Source organism: Puma concolor, chromosome B4 (assembly GCF_028749965.1).
Source record: "Puma concolor isolate L17-30 chromosome B4, mPumCon1.1.hap2, whole genome shotgun sequence".
Taxonomy (NCBI): Eukaryota; Metazoa; Chordata; class Mammalia; order Carnivora; family Felidae; genus Puma; species Puma concolor.
This window is the reverse complement of record NC_141673.1, coordinates 65,346,613-65,366,775: the sequence shown is the minus strand read 5'-3', so window position 1 is coordinate 65,366,775 and position 20,163 is coordinate 65,346,613. Positions and strand designations below refer to the sequence as shown.

The window sequence follows — 20,163 nt, the reverse complement described above, 5'->3', positions numbered from 1 at the left end:
TTAATTCTAAATTTAAATTGCACTAGAGGTGTTAATACGAGTAGACAAGGCAAATCAACTAGAGGTGTAAGAATCAGAAAAGAAAAAGTAAAACTGTATTTGTACTTGATACGATGTTTACTTAGAAAATCCAAGAGAGTGGGGGTGTCTGGGTGGCTCAGTCAGTTAAGCTTCCGACTTTGGCTCAGGTTATGATCTTGCGGTTTGTGAGTTTGAGCCCCATGTCGGGCTCTGTGCTGACAGCTTGGAGCCTGGAGCCTGCTTCAGATTCTGCGTCTCCCTCTCTCTCTGGCCCTGCCCCTGCCCCGCTTGTGCTCTGTCTCTGTCTCTCTCTCTCTCAAAAATAAATAAACATTAAAAAAAAAAAAAAAAAGAAAACCCAAGAAAGTCAATAACAAAAATAATCTAATACAATAATTCAGTCAGGTAGCCAGATATAAAACTAGTTCAGAAATCAGTAGCCTTCATATATGCAAGCAATAACCAATTAAAAGATATAGTAGAGCAAACCTCATTTACAAAAGCAATAGAAAAGATAAGACATATTTAGGAAAAACTTAAGAAATGTATAAAGCCTTTACAAAGGAAACTTTAAGACTCTGAAGGACACAACGTAGACATGATAAATGGAAAAGCATTCCTTGTTCTTTGATAATTCAACATCACAAAGATGGCGGGACTCCCTAAATTAGTTTATAAATTCAATCCAGTCCCAACAACATTATTAAATTTATTTATGGAGCCAGAAAACATGTTTTTGAAGTTCATTTGGAAAAATAAACATGTAAGAATAGGTAGGAAAACACTGAGAAAGAAAACCTATGAAGAGTGACTATACCTACTAGATATTAAAACATATTCACTCTAAAGACTCTATAATTAAAACAGTGTGGTATGGCAGACAAAGTGGCAGGCAGACCATTGGAATAGAATAACATTGGAATAGAATAACAAGTGCAGAGGGGCACCGGGGTGGCTCAGTAGGTTAAGCGTCTGACTATGGCTCAAGTCATGATCTCATGATTTGTGAGTTTGAGCCCTGCATTGGGTTCTTTGCTGTTAGCACAGAGCCCATTTTGGATCCTCTGTCTCCGCCCTCCCCCCCCTTCTCTTTCTCTCTCTCTCTGTCTCTCAAAATAAATAAACTTTAGAATAACAAGTATAGAAATAGAACAAAGTACATCTGGGATTTAGTGTATAATAAAGAGCATTGCAAATCATTGGGACAGAAATGTACTTTTTAATAGATGGTGCTAGGACACAGGGAAAAATATAAAGTAAATCCATATCTCATACCATATGCCAGGAAAAACTTCAAATGGATCAGAGATCTAGATTTAAAAAAAAAAAAAAAAGGTAAGTACTAAAAGAAAACACCAGTGAATTTTTCAGTAACGTGGGCTTAGAGAAAGTTTTACAGGAAAACAGCTGGAACTCAAAATCCAGATGTGATGAAAGACTACATACAAAATGTTTTTACTGCAGTAAAAAACACATATATATACCCTCTTAAAATTTTTTTTTAATGTTTATTTATTTGGAGAGAGAGAGAGAGAGAGAGAGCGAGAGAGCAGGAACAAGGAAGCGAGCAGGGGAGAGGTAGAGAGAGAGAATCTCAAGCAGGCTCCACACTGTCAGCACAAAGCCTGACTCAGGGCACCATCTCACAAACCATGAGATCATGACCTTAGCCAAAATCAAGAGTTGGATACTTAACCAACTGAGCCACCCAGGTGCCCCGCCTTCAAAATTTTTAAGTGTACATTTCCATATTAACTATATGCATATTGGTACACAACAGCTCTTTAGAACTCTTTGATCTTGCATGACTGAAACAGTGACAACTCACAACTCTCTGTTTCCCTCTCCCCCTAGTCTTACTATATCTAAGAATTTGAGTACTTTAGATATCTCTTGTAAGCAGATTTTGGTTTTTTGTGATTGTTTTAGTTCACTTAACCTAATGTCCTCAAGGTTCATCCATGTTGTAGCATGTGAGAAGATATCCTTCTTTTTTAAGGTTGAATAATAGTCCATTGTATATATCTAACACATTTTCTTTATACATTCATCCATTCATGGGCATTAAGGTTCCTTCCATGTCATGGCTGTTGTACATAATGCTGCATTGAACATTTGTGTGCAAATATCTCTTTGAGACCCTGCTTTCAGTTCTTTTGGATATATACCCAGAAGTGGGATTGCTAGATCATATGATAGTTTTATTTTCAGTTTTTTGAGAAACCTTCCATACTGTTTTCCATAACAGCTGCACCATTTCACAGTCCCACCAACAGTGTGCAAGGATCCTAATTTCTCCATGTCCTCACCAACACTTTCCTTTCTTTTTCTCCCCCCCCCCTTTGATTTGTTTTCTTTCCAGTAACTATCCTTTTTTTTTTTAAGTTTATTTATTTATTTTTGAAAGCGAGAAAAAGCATGAGCAGGCAAGGGGCAGAGAAAGAGGGAGAGAGAGAACCCCAAGCAGGCTCTTTGCTGTTAGCACAAAACCTGACATGGAGCTTGAGATCATGACCTGAGCCGAAATCAAGAGTCGGACACCTAACTGACTGAGCCACCCAGGCCCCCTTTCAGTGGCTATCCTGATTGGTATGAAGAGATATGCCATTGTGGCTTTGACTTGCATTTCCCTGATGATTAGTGATGTTGAGCATCTTTTCATATGATTGTTGTCCATTTGTTTATCTTGTTTGGAGAAATGTCTGTTCGAGTCCCTTGGCCATTTTAAAATTGGGTTACTTGTTGTTATTGAGTTGTAAGTATTGTTTAAATATTCTGGACATTAGTGCCTTATCCAATACATGGTTTGCAAATATTTTCTCCCATTCCATAGGTTGCCTTTTCACTCTGTTGTTTCCTTTGTTGTGCAGAAGCTTTTTAGTTTGATGGAGTCCCACCTATTTTTGCTTTTCTTGCTTGTGCTTATAGTGTCATATCCAAGAAATGATTAACCCGCTCCAGAGTTATGAAGCTTTCCTTTTATGTTTTCTTCTAAGAGTTCTATAGTTTCATGTCTTATGTTTAAGTTTTTGATTTATTTTTAATTAATTTTTTTTTACATTTATTTATTTTTGAGAGAGAGGGAGAGACAGAGCGTGAGCAGGGGAGGGGCAGAGAGAGAGGGAGACACAAAATCAGAAGCAGGCTCCAGGCCCTGAGCTGTCAGCACAGAGCCCGACGCGGGGCTCAAACTCAAACCACAAGATCATGACCTGAGCCGAAGTCGGATGCTCAGCCGACTGAGCCACCCAGGCACCCCTTTAGTTAGTTTATATGGCATATGGTATAAGATAAATTGTCCAACTTCATTCTTTTATATGCAGATATTTCAGTTTCCTGGCAACATTTGTTGAAGAGACTGTCATTCCTAACTGAACAGTCTTGGCACCCTTGTCAAAGACCATTTAACCATATACACAAGGGTTAATTTCTGAGCTATTTTATTGCATTGGTCTATATGTCTCTCTTTATGCCAACATTATACTATCTTGGTTACTCTGGCTTTCAGGAAATATATATATTTTGAAATCAGGAAATATGAGGCTTCCAGCTTTATTCTTCTTTCTTAAAATTGTTTTGGCTATTCTGAGTTCTTTGAGATTCCGTATACATTTTAGGATTTTTTTTCTATTTCTTCAAAAGTGCCAGTGGATTGTTACAGGTATAGCATTAAATCTGTAGATCACTTATATTTTAACAATATTAAATCTTCCAGTCCATGAACATGGAATGTTTTTCCATTTGTTTCTTCTTTAATTTCCTGCAGCGGTTTTCATGGTATACAAGTCTTTTGCCTGCTTGGTTGTGTTGATTTTGAAATTTTTATTATTTTTTATGCTACTATAAATGAGATTATTTCCTTCCTTTCCTTCTCAGATAGTTAATTGTTTGTGTTGAGAAACACAACTGGTTTTTGTATCCTGATTTTCTATCCTGCAGTTGTTGAATTTGCCGATTAGTTCTAACAGTTTGTGTACATGAATAAAATCTTTAGGATTTCCTATGTATAAGATCATGTCATCTGCAAACATAAATAATTTTACTTCTTCCTCTCCCTTTGTATACCTTTTATTTCTTTTTCTTGCCTAATTACTCTGACCAGGATATCCAGTACTATGCTGAAAGAAGTGGTGAGAGCAGGCATCTTTACCTTGTTCCTGATCTTAGAAGGAAAAGCTTTCAGCGCTCACCGTTGACTATGTTGCTGGCTGTGGGCTTTTCGTTTATGAATTTTATTATTTTGAGAGAATGTCCTTCTGTTCCTAGTTCGTTGAGTGTTTTTATCAAGTGTGTTGAGTTTTGTCAAATGCTTTTTCTGCATCTATGATGGTCATATAATTTTTCTCCTTCATTGTGTTAATGTAGAGTCTTACATTTGTTGATTTTCATATGTTGAACATCCTTGCAACACAGGGATAAATCCCACTTGGTTATGGTACATAGTCCTAAATATAAATATGAATATGAATGTTTTTATTTATTTATTTTGAGAGAGACAGAGACGGCGCGAGTTGGGGAGGGGCAGAGAGAAAGGGAGAGAGAGAGAGAATCCCAAGCAGACGCCACACTGTCAGCACAGAGCCCAGCGTTGGGCTCGAACTCATGAAACCGTGAGAACATGACCTGAGCCAAACCCAAGAGTTGGACGCTGAACTGGCTGAGCCACCCAGGTGCCCCGGTACATAGTCCTTTTCATGTACTGTTGAATTCAGGTTGATAGTATTTTGTTCCATCTTTTTGCATCTGTATTCATCAGGGATATTGGTGTAGGGGTTCTTTTTTTTTAATTGAAGCATAGTTGACATACAGTGTTACATTAGTTTCAGATGTACAGCATGGCGATTAACAAATCTGTACATTATGCTATACTTACTGCAAGTGCAGCTGTCATCTGTCACCATACATCGCTATGACAATACCATTGACTATATTCCCAGCACTGTACTTTTTACCTTTGTGACTTATTCCATAACTAGAAGCCTGTATCTCCCACTCCCCCTTACCGACTTTAAAAAACTTTTTTAACTTTATTTATTTTGAGAGAGAGAGGGAGGGAGGGAGGGGCAGGGAGAGGGAGACACAAATAGGCTCTGTGCTGACAGAGCCCAGAGCAGCCCTTGAACCTACAAACCCTGAGATCATGACCTGAGCTGAAATCAAGAGCCAGATGCTTAACTGACTGAGCCACCCAGGCACTCCTTTCCTTTACTCATTTTTCTCATCTCCCTACTCCCCTCCCCTCTGCCACCATCAGTTTGTTCTCTGTGTTTATGGGTCTGTTTCTGCCTTTTAAAAAAATCTGCATTTAAATTTTTTATTTATTTTAAAAATTTCAGTGTGATTATCATTCAGTGTTACATTAGTTTCAGGTGTACAAAATAGTGGTTTAATAATTTTATACATTACTCAATGCTCATTATGATGTGTCATCACCGTACATTTTTTCGATATTGTTGACTTCCCCATGCTCTACTCTTCATCTCTGTGACTTTATTTTATAATTGGAGGTTCGTACCTCTTAATGCTCTTTATCTATTTTGCCCATCCCCCACCTGCCTCACCTCTAGCAACCACCAGTTTCTTAACTGCATTTAAGAGTCTCTTTGAGTTTTGTTTGTTCCTTTTTTTAGATTCCACACATAAGTGAAATCATATGGGGTCTGTCTTTCTCTGACTTATTTTACTTAGCATGATACCCTCTAGGTTCATCCATGTTGTCACAAATGGCAAGGTCCTATTATTTTTAATGGCCGAGTAATATTCTACTGTATATATATTCCGTATCTTTATCCATTCTGTCGATGGACACTTGAGCTGCTTCTATATCTTGGCTATTATACACAATATTGCAGGAAGCGTGAGGATGCATATGTCTTTTTGAATTAGTGTTTTTGTTTTCTTTGAGTAAATACCCAATAGTGGAATTACTGGACTTCTTGGTGTTTCTATTTTTAATTTTTTTTACCTTGTTTTCCACAGTGGCTACACCGATTTACATTCCCACTGACAGTGTACCAGGGTTCCTTTTTCTCTACATCCTCACAAAACTTGGTATTGTCTTTTTCATCCTAGCCATTCTGACAGGTGTAAGGTGAGATCTCGAAGTGGTTTTGATTTTCATTTCCCTGTGGTTAGTGATGCTGCGTGTCTTTTTATGTCTGTTGGCCATTTGTATGCTTTCTTTGTAAAAATGTCTATTCAAGTTCTCTGCTCACTTTTTAATTGAATTATTTGTTTTTTGGTGTTGTGTGAGTCCTTTATATATTTTCGATGTTAACCCCCTTATTGGATATATCATTTGCAAATATCTTCTCCCATTCAGTGGGTTGCTTAGTTTTAGGGGGTTGTTGTTTTGTTTTATTTTGGATTTGTTTTGTCTTGTTTTTTGTAGTATATTTGTTTGGCTTTGGTTTTAGGGTAATGCTGGCCTCATAAAAATGAATTTGTATTTCTTCTTTTAAATGAGAAGTATTTCTTCTTTAGTTTTTTGAATGAATTTGAGAAAGGTTGCTGTTCTTTAAATGTTTTATAGATGTCTACAGTGAAACCTGGGCTTTTCTTTGTTGGGAGGTTTTTATTACTGATTCAGTCTTCTTAATAGTAATTGGTCTGTTCTGATTTTCTTTCTTCATGATTCAATCTTAGTAGGTTGTATGTTTCTAGGAGTCTCATGGTAGTCTTATAATCTTTTTTATTTCTATGGTATCAGTTGTAATATTTCCTCTTTCATTTTTTATTTTAGTTATTTTACTCTGTATTTTTCTTTTTTAATTTTTTAAAAATCTTTATTTCTGAGAGAGAGAGAGAGAGAGCATGAGCAGGGGAGGGCAGAGAGAGAGGGAGACACAGAATCCAAAGCAGGCTCCAGGCTCTGAGCTGTCAGCACAGAGCCCGATGCAGGGCTCGAACCTGTGAACTGGGAGATCATGACCTGAGCCCAAGTCAGACGCCCAGCCGACTGAGCCACCCAGGTGCCCCTGTATTTTTCTTTTTCTTTTTTTTTTTTTTTAATTTTTTTATAACATTTATTTATTTTTGAGACAGAGAGAGACAGAGCATGAATGGGGGAGGGTCAGAGAGAGGGAGACACAGAATCTGAAACAGGCTCCAGGCTCTGAGCTGTCAGCACAGAGCCCGATGCAGGGCTCAAACTCACGGACCACGAGATCATGACCTGAGCCGAAGTCGGCCGCTTAACCGACTGAGCCACCCAGGCACCCCAGCCCCTGTATTTTTCTTAATCTAGTTAAAGATTTGTCAGTTTTGTTCATCTTTTCAAAAAACCAACTTTTATTTTTGTTGATTGTTTTCTGTTTTTCAAATGTATTTTTTTAATTTCTGTTATAATCCTTGTTATTTCCTCTTTTTACTAACTTTGGTTTTAGTTTGTTCTTTTTTAAGTTCCTTCAGTATAACATTAGGTTATCGATTTGAGATATTCCATAAAAAATTTTTAAAAACCTTCCGTGTGGCAATAAACTACCACAGTGTCAAAAGACAAATGACAGATTAAAAGAAACTATTTCTGACATTCAGAGATAAAGGGCTAGGGGAAAAATTAAAAATTTAGGCTAAAAATTAGGGGAAAATAAATGCAGAAACCCAGTGGAAAAATGATCAAGTGACATGAATATTTACTTTCACTTACCAACAAATATTAAATGGTCCTTAAATCCAATGTTTAATCTCATTAATGATAAAAGAAGTACAGGGGTGCTTGGGTGGCTCAGCCAGTTGAGCGTCCAACTCTTCATTTCAGCTCAGGTCATGATCCCAGGGTCATGGAACTGAGCCCCACATCAGGCTCCATGCTGAGTGTGTGGAGCCTGCTTGGGATTCTCTCTCTTTCTTTCTCTCTCTCCCTCTCTCCCCCCCTTCCCTTTGCCCCCTCCCCTACTTGCACATTCTCTCTCTCTCCAAAAATATAGTAAATCTTAAAATAAAAAATAATAATAATAAAATAAAGGAAGTCCAAATTGAAAGTATACTCAGACACCATTTCTCAGCTACCAAACTGGTAATAGTCAAAAAACCAAGATAATACATTCTGCTGGTGAGGCCATGAGGAAACAGACACATAGGCACATTGCTGATAGTAATACAGTATGATACAACTCTTTGGAGAGGAACTTGGCAAGATGCAGCAGAGTTTAAAATGTATTCACTTTTTGACTTAGGAGTCTCACTTGTTGGAATTGGCCCTGAAGATATACTCTCATCAGTATAAAAGTCTACTTGCACAAGACCCTTTGTTGTATTATTGTTTGTAATTGTAAAATATTGGAAACACTTAAATGCCCACACTTAGAATAGTTGAGTAAACTAACTTATATAATGGAGTGCTATGCAGCTTTAAAAAAAAATGAAGAGGGGCACCTGGGTGGCTTAGTTGGTTGAGCGTCTGATACCCCAATAACACTGAGCACTCCTTCTTTTAAGGTCTTGGTTTCTAAATACCATTCTCCACTAAGTGAGGTCAGGGTTCCTTAGAGAAATGTTTAATTCTAGTGCTGGAGAAGGGAACATACCTGGAACATCTTATACCAGAGAACAAAAACTGCTCAAAATGATGGGAATATGTCAAAAGGACGTAAGAGCCAGTTTGATTTGGCCTCATTGGTCAAATCTGGGGTATTAGGACCATCAAAATAAGTAATGGTAGTAACAATAGCCATAGAATAAAATGAGAGTCAATAGGTCTGTATTGATATAAATAAATTGGGAGAGAAAGGGATGCTTTTTCTTATAGTAGAAAAAGTAATAAATACAGAAGGAATGATAGAGTTATTAAATCAATGTTTTATAGCCATTATGGTAATAATTGATTCAGCCAAGAATCATCAATGAATGCTAAAACCAGTAGGTAAAAGTTCAATGAAGTATGTAATATTTATATCATCTGAAAAACATTCACCCATAATTTATTTGTTAATTACACTAAGGGAAGAATAATAACCTTACAATGAATTACTTTAGTAGACATCATCTTAACCAAGTAATCAGTTACTATCACCAGTAATAGGGCAGACACTTCCTGACATCATGTTTCAAGAAGACATATTACTTCTGTGGTATTGCTACCAAAATGTATAACCTGAATCTAATTATGAGGAATATCAACAAACTAAAATTAAGGGACATTCTACAATATAATTAGTCTGTACAATAATGTCAAGGCAATGAGAGACAAAGGTTAAGAAATGTTCCAGATTATAGGATAATAGAGAATCGTGACAACTAAACGTAATGTATGATTCTGTGTCAGGTCCCAGATCAGGAACAAAGGAGGAAAAACTATAAAGTGCATTACTGGGGAATAGTAGGCTAAGTTGGAATATGGGTTGTGGGTGACATAATAATTTGTATCAATATTTAATTTATTGATTTTGGTAAATGTATGATAGCTATATAAGAGTAAAATCATTGGGTGTCTCGGCTCAGTTGGTTAAGTGTCCGATTCTTAATTTCGGCCCAGGTCACAGTCTTGTGGTGGTGAGATGGATCCCCATGTTGGGCTCCGAGCTGGGTGTGGAGCCTACTTGAGATTCTCTCTCTCTCCCTCTCCCTCTGCCCTTCCCCTGCTTGCACTAGCTGCTCCCCCTGCTCAAAAAAAAAAAAAAAAAAAAAAAAAAATTCTTGTTGTTAGGAAATACACCTCAGCAATTGGAATTAATCCTACAAAAATAGGATTAAACGTATGTACTAAGGTGAAAATACTGAATTCTTTTGCTGTGAATCGTTGCTATGAATAGTAGCAAAACTTTGGAAACACGTTGCTTAAATAAATCATGGCACAGACATACAGTGGAATTCTATGCAACCTTTAAAATTATGTTATAGGTCTGTATTTACACAGAAAGATGTTTCTGGTTATATTAGTGAAGGTTTTTGTTGTTGTTGTTGTTGCATGAAACAGGCCAGCTCAGGCTACCTTAAATAGCTAGAGTAGGTCATAGAAGCAAAGCAACAGTTGAGAAATCCCTAGAAAAGGAGAGACAGCTTCCAGGGTTTCAACCCTGAAGTTTAAGGACATTCCTTTTCTCTAGGGAATTATCATTAAAGTGACTCAGTTCTAGAACCTGCATTTTCTTGACTTATTTCAAATTCTTCCACACAGACCCCCATAAAAGGATCTGATAGGTCCAGCTGTTATAAGAGGTACATTTACATAGCACAGACAGGCCTCCTAGGATAGTTTGTCCCTCAACTGGGCCCATCCCTGAGAAGAGGAAATTCTTGTGAACTAGGAAGCTACTTCAGTTATCTACCTTCATAGGATTTTGTAAGAGTTTTAAAAAATCTCAAAGGAGAACACCAAAGACTATGAATAGTATGATCCTTTTTTTGCAGAAATGTAGAGCACATTTTATGGCGGGAGTGGACAATCAAGTGTTCTGTTGGGAAATGTTAATTTTGAGACCCCTATTAGACTTTTTTTTTTTTTTTTAATCTTTATTTATTTTTGAGGGAGAGAGGAGAGTGTGAGCGGAGCAGGGGCAGAGACAGAGGGAGACAGAGGATCCAAACTGGGATCTGCTCCAACAGCTGAGAGCCCAGTGCAGGGCTTGAACTCATGAACCGTGAGATCATAACCTGAGCTGAAGTTGGACACTTAACTGACTGACGCATCCTGGTGCTCTAAGGTTCCTTCCTCTTGGACTTCAAGGGGAGAACTGAATTCTCTTGTGGCCACAGTGGCAAACAAGTACCATCAGCTCTTAGATTTTTCTAGATCAGATTCAGCCCTTCTGATCCTGTGGTAGAGAACTGAGTGGTCTCAACCACTTTCAGGCAGTTAGTTAAACAAATCCTAAGCTGCTTTTCCTGAAGAACAGTGAGTGTCTTTTAGCTACCTGCACAGCACTCATTCCATTCAGAGGTAGGATCCCTGCCTGGCACAGGGGCATGTTGGACCCCTTCCCCTTTCCCCACCCCTGCCTATCTCCACTAGCCCCTTGTTTGCTCTTAAAGCAGTCACATAATCATTCTGGGCTTCATTTTCCTTCTCTGTAAAATTATCCTTGACTTCTTTCTTTTTTTGTCTCTTTATTTTCATTTTTATTTTAATTGTTACAACACAAACTGTAACTAAAAATCACCTAAACATCCCTTTTCAACAGTTGAGGCAGTAATAGTTCAGCCCACAGAAGTAAACACTTTAAGAACCAAGAGCTGGGGCGCCTGGGTGGCTCAGTCGGTTAAGCGTCCGACTTCTGCTCAGGTCATGATCTCGCGGTCCGTGAGTTCAAGCCCCACGTCGGGCTCTGTGCTGACAGCTCAGAGCCTGGAGCCTGTTTCAGATTCTGTGTCTCCCTCTCTCTGACCCTCCCCCGTTCATGCTCTGTCTCTCTCTGTCTCAAAAATAAATAAATATTAAAAAAAAAAAAAAAGAACCAAGAGCTAATAAATGCAAATGTTTAATCTTTCAGATATCCATACAGAAGCAGTTCAAGCCGCACTGGCAAAGCATAAAGAACAGAAAATGGCTTTGCCTATGCCAACCAAAAGGCGGTCCACATTTGTCCAGTCTCCTGCAGATGCCTGCACACCTCCTGGTAGGTTTGTCAGAACCTTCCTCTCTGACAGTTACTCCTGTGATGTTCCTGACATAAGTTCTGCTTTGTCTTTTCTGAGGTAGGAGCCTGCACTTTTCCTCGTCATCCAAGGTGTCTAAGAATACACATTGAAGACACAAGTTTTGATTGTCACATTATAAATGCATACAGAAAGAAGCCTTAACAATAATGCTATTTAAAAAAAAAAAAAAGTTTTCCTTCCGAATTTTCAGCATTTCCTTAATACAACCCCCAAACTCAAGTAGTCATAAATAAACACAGGCCAAAGCTTAGGGTCTTAGAAAATCCTTCTGTGGTTTAATAGCTATTTTCGTTGACCTCTAAAATATGACCATGGTCATAATTTCTTTAACAAATTTATACGTCTCAATCAGATGCTTTGCCTCTACAGAATAAGTGCATTTGGGATAAAATTTTGTGTGTCATTAAAGACGGAGTGAGAGCAGTCATGCAAAGGTTTAAGGGATCTGAAAAAATACATATAAGTGTGTTTGTGTGTGTGTTAATATATTTTGTATACATTTATATATATTTTTTTAAGAACCCACTTGTTATAATGGGTTCACAAGATCAGAGAGAACTAAGTGTCTTCATCCCTTTCTCATTCCCCAGACTTGGACTCTCTACCCGAAGAGTTATATAATTTGCTATTTGAGGAGCAACCGGAACAACTTTAAGTTGTCTTGTTTATTCAGAATCTTTCCCAAAGTTTCGAAAAGCCTTAAGATTTTTTAGATGAAATCCCAGACAAGATCTCCCTGTAGGCCGCTGAGACTAAACATAATAAATCTGTCCCGGAGCCTCAATATAGTGTCTGGGTGTCTCCTGTCCTGTTACTAGTAATGAAATCTTTGGGGGAAAATTTTTCCCTATAGTTTGGGTCTAGAGGACTTACCATATCTTTGGGGAGAAGGTTACATCATTGTGATTGACTTTGATTCACAGCTGTCAAGTTGAGCTGTTTACACTGATCCTAGTCCCTGGTCTGGGTTCATATTAATAGTTTTCTGCTAGGTTTTGGCTAACTTCTCAGAGCATTTGGGTGTGCTGTGGGCTCATTAACTGTGTGTGCTTCTTTTCCTTACATCTGTGGTGTCAATATGTTTGAGAGAGAAATAGCTCTGTGGCTTCAAGTGTTTCTCAAAACGTAACACAGGATACCTCTAGCAGACCTTCACAGTGAAAGACATTTTGTGTCTGTAATGGTGCGTACTTCCAGCCTATTCATTCAAAATCTTGGCTGGTTTCCCTTCCACAGTAGTATAGCACCAGTTGGGTCCTGATAGACAAAGGGGCCTCTCAGACCCGGAGCAGTTCCTCGTGGGCAGATGCTGCCGCAGCGCGGCTGAGGGCTCAGTTGTAATAAATGGCAAAGGGTAGGGAGCACGTGACTCGTACTTCTTAGAAACAGGCCTCTCCATAGCTGTAATAAAGAAATACAGCTCTACAGTAAATAGTCTGCTCTCATGGCCTTGGGTTAAATGTGAGAGTGCAGCAAAGGATCTTGAGAATGCTCAGAAGGAATGGAAACCTTTTTTATCCCCTTACAAAAGTCACTGCCCGAGGGGACATTACCAACTCCAGCAAGAAAATCGTGGCTATTCACTACTGAATGAGACCATAGTCCTTGGGAATTCACTACAGGCCTATTTCTGAACACTAATGTTGTACTGCAGCCTTACAGAGGTGGCATAATGTTCCTGATCACCTTATGTGTCTTCATAATTTCATGATTATGAAGGTACGATCCTCTCTCCTAAGACCTTTATTCATCAGATCAGAGTAACGAAAAGGTCTCCTATCTGTTTATCTCCAGAGCTAGGGATCTCTGAATAGCATATGAGAAACCTTAATGTACTACTAGGGACGTGCATGTTGTCATATAGAAGAGGAATTCTCTCTCATCATGAAGAAACATTGAGAGCACCCTACAGAGTGATTTCTCACATGGCCCCCACACAGAGCTAGATCCTGATGCTCTCATTCTGCAGCTGCGCACATGCCTGTGTCTAGCGTGAGGAAATGTGCAAGAGCTGTATCATAAGGCATCCATCAGCACTTTTCATTTTAGGGAATGGAATTTGCTGTTCCCCAGTCAGGGGATTCAGATTCCATTCTCTCCAAGCTCCTGAGAACCACTGGTTAGATCCTTGGCTGTGTCCTCTTCCTACTGCAGTTTAATCCTGTGTCACTGTCTCCCTTTATCTTGCACTGAGAGCCCCTGAAACACTGAAGTCTAGAAGAATGCTGAGGCTGCCCTGAGGGTTGGGGAGGAGGAGGAGGACCTTAATTATTGCTGGTTATAGGCTGTTTTAAAAAAATCAGTTCTGGGCAGCTATACAAATGACCTTGCCATGGCACTCTTTCTAGAAAAGTTGTACTAACCTTGCAGGGAAAAATTAACCTCAGATTTTATAGTAATTTAGTCACGTCGCCCTTTGTGCACTGTCTGAGCGGTCAGGATGCACGTCACAAAGCAAGTTTGCAGTCAGGGCCGTCACTGTGCACGTGCTGTCCCGTGTGAACCCAGTTCCTGGGATACCTGCGAAAGCGCACTAGCCAGTGAGGCTCTTTGGGGCGCACCCAACACATAACTGTTGGCATTACTAAACTGATGAAATTTTAGAGCTATTTTTGGAAAGATTTAATAAAAAGGATTTAAGAAGTAAAATATGTCATAAATCTTGGCTTTATTCATAGTATTACATAGGGTGGAAAATATGGTATAAATAGTGGCCATGGGAAATAATTGGCTTTTGTTCACATATCATTTGGAAATAATAAAGTGTCACTCAACCTAAAATTTGTTTATTGATATGTACGCTGGTTTTTGTCTTATGGATTGGAAAATTTAAATTCTCGGAGTTGGTAGCAAATTACGGTTCTTTAGTGCCTGTGGCCTTTTCAGTCTCTTAGACTGCTTGAATTACTGCCATCCAGTTCCCTTTATGTGCTGAAATCATTTACTAATGTCATGAGGCCATTACCTCAGCTCTTTCTTTGTAGGGATTCTTTGTGTAATTCTGTTTCTCATTCATACCGATAAACAAAATGCGAAAACTGCAGCATATATTGTTTTCCCCTCTAAATTTTTTCTGCATCCTTGTGGACTTACCCTGTGCTTCATTCGGAGGGTACTCGGATGACCAAATAGACCACATGATGACCCCAGAGCACAGTAAGCTATTTCAGCTGGCTTGGGTAGAATGAATTTATGTGCCTGTCCCACACAGGGCCCTGCTTGGCAGTGACCGCAGTAGTAATTCCTAGGGTCACATAAGGAGGAATTTACAACTTAAAAAGTATAACAATATCCCAGGTCTGTTCATGGGCATCACTGTCGTCTATAGAAATGCAGGGATATTATTGCAAGCAAATTAAATAGCTGTTGCCTTCTGAGAACTTATAGCCCAAAACATGTTTTAGTCAGTTAATTTAAATTAAAAAAGAATACCTATCTGAATTGCCAACTTGGGGAATTTTCCCCAAACATTCTAATTTCATTCAGAAGTGCAAAATAAACAGAGTTGGCAAATCAGACCCCTATAAATGTGCTCTAATTAATAGACTTGGATCATGTTAATAGCATACTTTCATTATTGGTGTGGGTTATGAGCAGTGGTCTGCAGTTACTTGGGAGACCAGTAAATATTCAATATTCTTTAAGCCAAAGCACAGTAAAAACCCACTTTGATAGACTGAATTTATTTCAACAGCTAATGGTAAAATTTACAGCTTGCCAGTAAAACTGATTTCATAGTTACCGTTTATTGAGTAGCCTTGTGTACTAGTTAAAGAGCTAAGTGCTTAGCACGTATTTTTCTTTTCTTTTTTTTCCATTGCCCTCTGTCCCATTTTACAAATGAGAAAACAGGTTTAGAGAAGCTCAATAACTTGCATAAGCTTTGTTAGCTGTGTAGTCGGTTAGATAATCTGAAAATTCTCTCCTAGAACAGAGACAAGAAAACTTCCCATTAGAAATTCTAGATAGACTAGAACCAGTTTCCTTTTAAATACATACAGGAGAGAGAGAGAGAGAGAGAGAGAGAGAGAGAGAGAGAGAGAGAACAGTCACTGAACATCAGAATGCTGAGATGGTGCTCGCTTTATCTGTCCTGGGGAGCAGGGAGGCAGGAAAGAAGGGGCTTAAATAAATTCTAATTACCATAAGGATAGAAAAGATAAAACCTTGGACCTATGTAAGCTGGCTCAGTTGGTAGAGCGTGTGACTCTTGATCTTGGGGTTGTGAGCTTGAGCCCTACGTTGGGCCTAGAGCTTACTTAAAAAAAATAATAATAATAAGTTGGTTGTTGGAATTGAGATCCCTGGAGAGACTTAAACAGCTTCAGCAGACAAATGAACTAGAAAAAATTAACATGCCAGCAAAAGAAAATGTTGTTAAGAAAGCTTGAGTTGTGCCTGGCCTTGGGATAACAGAAGCTGGGACCTTCCCTAAGAATTTGGGGTCAAGTGGGTTCTAGGTTTGAATTTCACTATACTGCCTGGTAAGAACTAACATTAAAAAAATGGTCTTTGGACTGATGATAACCTTGAGACACAAATAGTTTCTGGAAGGATACAACGTCAACCCAGGGATTTAGGATTCCAGAGATAAAGATCCACTGAATTTTGTGAGTAAACAGTCCAAAAATAGAAAACACTCACCATGAGAGAGAATAGAAAAAGAACAACAGCAAACAGCAGAATTAAGACCCTTAAGAACTGATTTGCCCAAGAGCTCTCAGTCGCAGAGCTAAGGTCGGAATTCAGACGAGTCTGACTTTAAAAGCCCATTCTCTAAACCACTTGGTATATCGCCTCTCCTTCTACCATAGTGTCAGGTAAATATTTTGCGGTAAATCTGGAGCTCTAGCAGTTGATGCATGTTTGATCGGACTTTTCAAATAGGCAATAAATTTTTAAAAATCTCCTTTTTTTACCTAAACACAGTTGACCCATGGGCAATACAATTTGAACTGCGTGGGTCTGCTTATATGTGGAATTTTTACAATGTAGTATTGTAAACATATTTTCTCTTCTTTATGATTTTCTTAATATTTTCTTTTCTCTAGATTACTTTATTGTAAGAATACAGATATAATAGGGGCACCCGGGTGGCTCAGTCAGTTAAGCATCTGACTTCAGCTCAGGTCGTGATCTCACAGCTCGTGAGTTCAAGCCCTGCGTCTGGCTCTGTGCTAACAGCTTGGAGCCTGGATCCTGCTTTGGATTCGGTGTCTCCCTCTGTCTCTGCCCCTCCCCCACTCATGCTCTGTCTCTCAAAAATAAATACACATTAAAAAAATAGAATACAGATATTTGTAAAATACAAAATATGTGTTTGTTGTTTATATTATCAGTAAGTTAAGTTTGGGGGGAGTCAAAAGTTATACACAGGCTTTCAGCCATGCATGGGGCCAGTACCTCTAACCCCTGTGGTGTTCAGGAATCAACGGTAGTTTTTTAAAAACTTTTATTTATTTACTAGGAGAGAGAGAGAGCTTGTGCGTGCACCCATATTTGCGTATGAGCTGGGGAGGGGCAGAGAGAGAAAGAGGGAGAGAATCCCAAGCAGGCTTCATACTGTAAGCATAGAGCCCGACCAACAGTGCAATCATAACCTGAGCTGAAATCAAGAGTTGGATGCTTAACCAACTGAGCCCTCTCAGGCACCCCAAGGGTCAACAGTATTTGTAATATTAATTCATTTTGTGAACTGTTTTTTCATAGACATGGAAAAATGCCTAGAAAAACAGGGTTTGGAGATCCCTTATAGGTAGAGTGACCCTAGAGTAATTATTAACAGTGAGTACCCCTTCTCTCAGAGGGATTCCAGTTTGGACATTAATGGTCAGGCAACTCGTGAACCTGCCAGTCAGGTTTTACATAGTTATTTTTGATCCCAGCCAAGCTTCTGTGCACCCAGACACATTACTGTGGGATGCCAAAATATCTCTTAGATAGTTCTGAAAGTCTCCCTAACCCTTGTCTGGTGAATCAGACACCCTGGTTGGGTATAGCGCTATATCAAGCTGCCCAGAATTTGCAGCCCAAGGTTGGTTCAAGATTGGCCTGCTTCCAGAACTAACCTTCTAATCTTCTCTTCCATATATGCTTTTACTCCTAGGTTGCTTCCTCTTGGATCTCCAAAGATTTTTCTTTTCTTATCTGCATAGAAACTCCACTTGCCTTTCTTGAAGGTTCTGGAAGTCCTTAATTCCTCTGACCCAACAATGCAAGAGAACATGATATTTTCCTGCCTGATGTCTTTCCACTCTACTTACCCAAAATACACAAAAATTCTTTTCCATGATCTCTAGAATATCATGCACTAACCGTCCTAGTGGTTGTTTCCTTTATTTGTTCTTTGAAGCTCCTATTTCTTGGCCTGGCTTATGTGGTATATTTTGTAGTAGTTATTAGGATAAGATCTTTCTTTTGGTGAGTCTTGACTTAGCTACTGTTCTAAGCTGATGTCTGGGCCTAATTTTGGTATCAGCTGTCAGAGCCCAATGGCAGTCACTGTCTTTCCAAGAACTTGTCCAGTTTGCACAGTACCCCTCAGATTGTGTAGACTGACTGAGATGTTACCATCCTCTCACCAAGCCACCATTTTCACCCCTGTGAATCTTTTTCAATGAGTTCTTTTGACAGCTTTATTAAATTACAATTGACATACAATAAACATACTTAAAATGTGTAGTTTGCTAAGTTTTCATAGCAAAACCGTGAAGCCATTACTACAATTAAGAAAATGAGCGGTATCCATCATGCCCCCCCAAATTTCCTCATAATCCCTTTGTAATCCTACTTCTCTCCATCTCCATGATCTGTTTTCTGTCATTAGACATTAGTTTGGATTTTCTACAGTTTTGTATAAATAGAATCATACTTTGTTGTACTTTTTTTTGAGGGAAGAGGTCTGTCATATTTCACTCCACATAATTATTTTGAGATTCAACCATGTTGTTTTGTATAGCAGAGGCTCATTCCTTTTTATTGCTGAGTAGTATTCTGTCCTATAGATATACCTTTTGTTTCTCCTTTCAGTTCTTGATGGACATTTAGGTAGTTTCCAGTTTTTTCCTATTAAAATAAAGCTGCTATGAACATTCACAAACAAGTCCTTGTATAGATATATGCTTTCATTTCTCTTGGGTAGATCTGTAGGAGTGGAATGAATAGATTATTCCACTAGTAGGTGGAATTGGTAGGTGTTTAAACTTTTAAAATAAACATTTTTAGATATAAAAGCTGTATTTTCTGCCAAAAAGAGGGATGTCATTTGCACACATGGCTAATGACAAAAAGTGCTACAGTGCTCAAAGACAGCAAATTTGGGACCTTTCTCCCCTTAAAGTCAACTAACTAATTGTTATATTTTGTAATTGGTTAGAAATGGATTTTATAGGCTTCTGCCTATCAGTATAAAATGGTGCTGTGTTAAAACCATACTAAGAACTGAAGAGCAAAGCGTGTTTTCAAAATTATTTTCTGTTTTAGAGGACCTATTGTATTCATCTTATACAAGAGTTTAAGCAAGGGACCTTAGTTATGATGGCTAAGAGTTGTAAGTTCATGTTCAACTGGAGCAGAATCAGTGAGAAAATATTTCTATTATCATTAATTTAATCTTGCCAAAATTTCTACTAATCCACAGCAATTTCTTGGGTGACAGTTACTTAACAAAACAAACCAAAAAAGCTACCAAATAAACATATAAATATTTAAGGGAGCTTGGTTTTTTTTGTTTTGTTTTGTTTTGTTTTTTAAGATACCGTCTTGGAGCAGTGCTTACGTTTTGCGCATTAAGATACACGATCTGCTGAAAGCTTTGCACAGCCAGTTTTGTGCCTGTGAGCTAACCTAGAATGGATGATTCAAGGAAGAGAAGGGGAACCAATACTTATTGGCCAACTGCTATGCACTGCCACTGCTGGGGGTGTATTCTGGACAATGTCTCATTTTATGGTCTCCTGTGCATTTAGCACAAAGACCCTTAAGAGCCCAGTGCTGTCTACTTGTCCAGCCTCACCTTCCATCAGAATTGGAAGTAACTGCTGTTGCGTCCTGTGCTGCAGCCAGTCCCGTTTCTTTCAGGTCCTCGGATGTGCCTTGTCTTCTGTGCCCTCCCCACTTCCTCACATGCTGTTCCCTCTGCCTGGCTCTTTGCTCCCCCCACCTCCATACGCTTTAGAGCCGATAGCTACTTACCCTTCTGGCCTAGGTTTAGGTCTCACTTCCTTGGGTGTCTGCACTGTAAGACACTAAGTCCTATTGGAGTAGGGACATGTCTTCCTTGTTCACCATTTTATTCCTACCAACTAGTGTAGTGCTTAGTAGTATTTGTCAAATGGATAAACAAGCAAACCTTCTCAGGCGGATAATGTTATTCCCCAAGTCACATAGCTTATGAGGGGTGGACCCCAGAGTTCAAATGGAAGACAGACACCAAGCCGTGTTTTCTCCACTACACTGAGCCGCCCACAGTTGTAGTCACTAAACACGGAGGAGGACTGGCAGGCAAACGAGGTCATTGAATTGAAACAATGCACCTAGTGACCT

At 38.9% G+C, this 20,163-nt stretch overlaps 1 protein-coding gene across 5 annotated transcripts in view; it reads left to right on the top strand.

The window, feature by feature from the left end:
* Positions 1-20,163, top strand: part of DIP2B (DIP2 acetate--CoA ligase B (putative)) — a 226,647-nt gene that overhangs the window by 134,957 nt on the left and 71,527 nt on the right. For all 5 annotated transcript variants that reach the window (XM_086713406.1, XM_025930846.2, XM_086713405.1 and 2 more), the window contains exon 4: positions 11,451-11,576. In XM_086713406.1, coding sequence (XP_086569532.1) covers positions 11,451-11,576 — 126 coding nt within the window. The remainder of the gene's footprint in view (positions 1-11,450; positions 11,577-20,163) is intronic.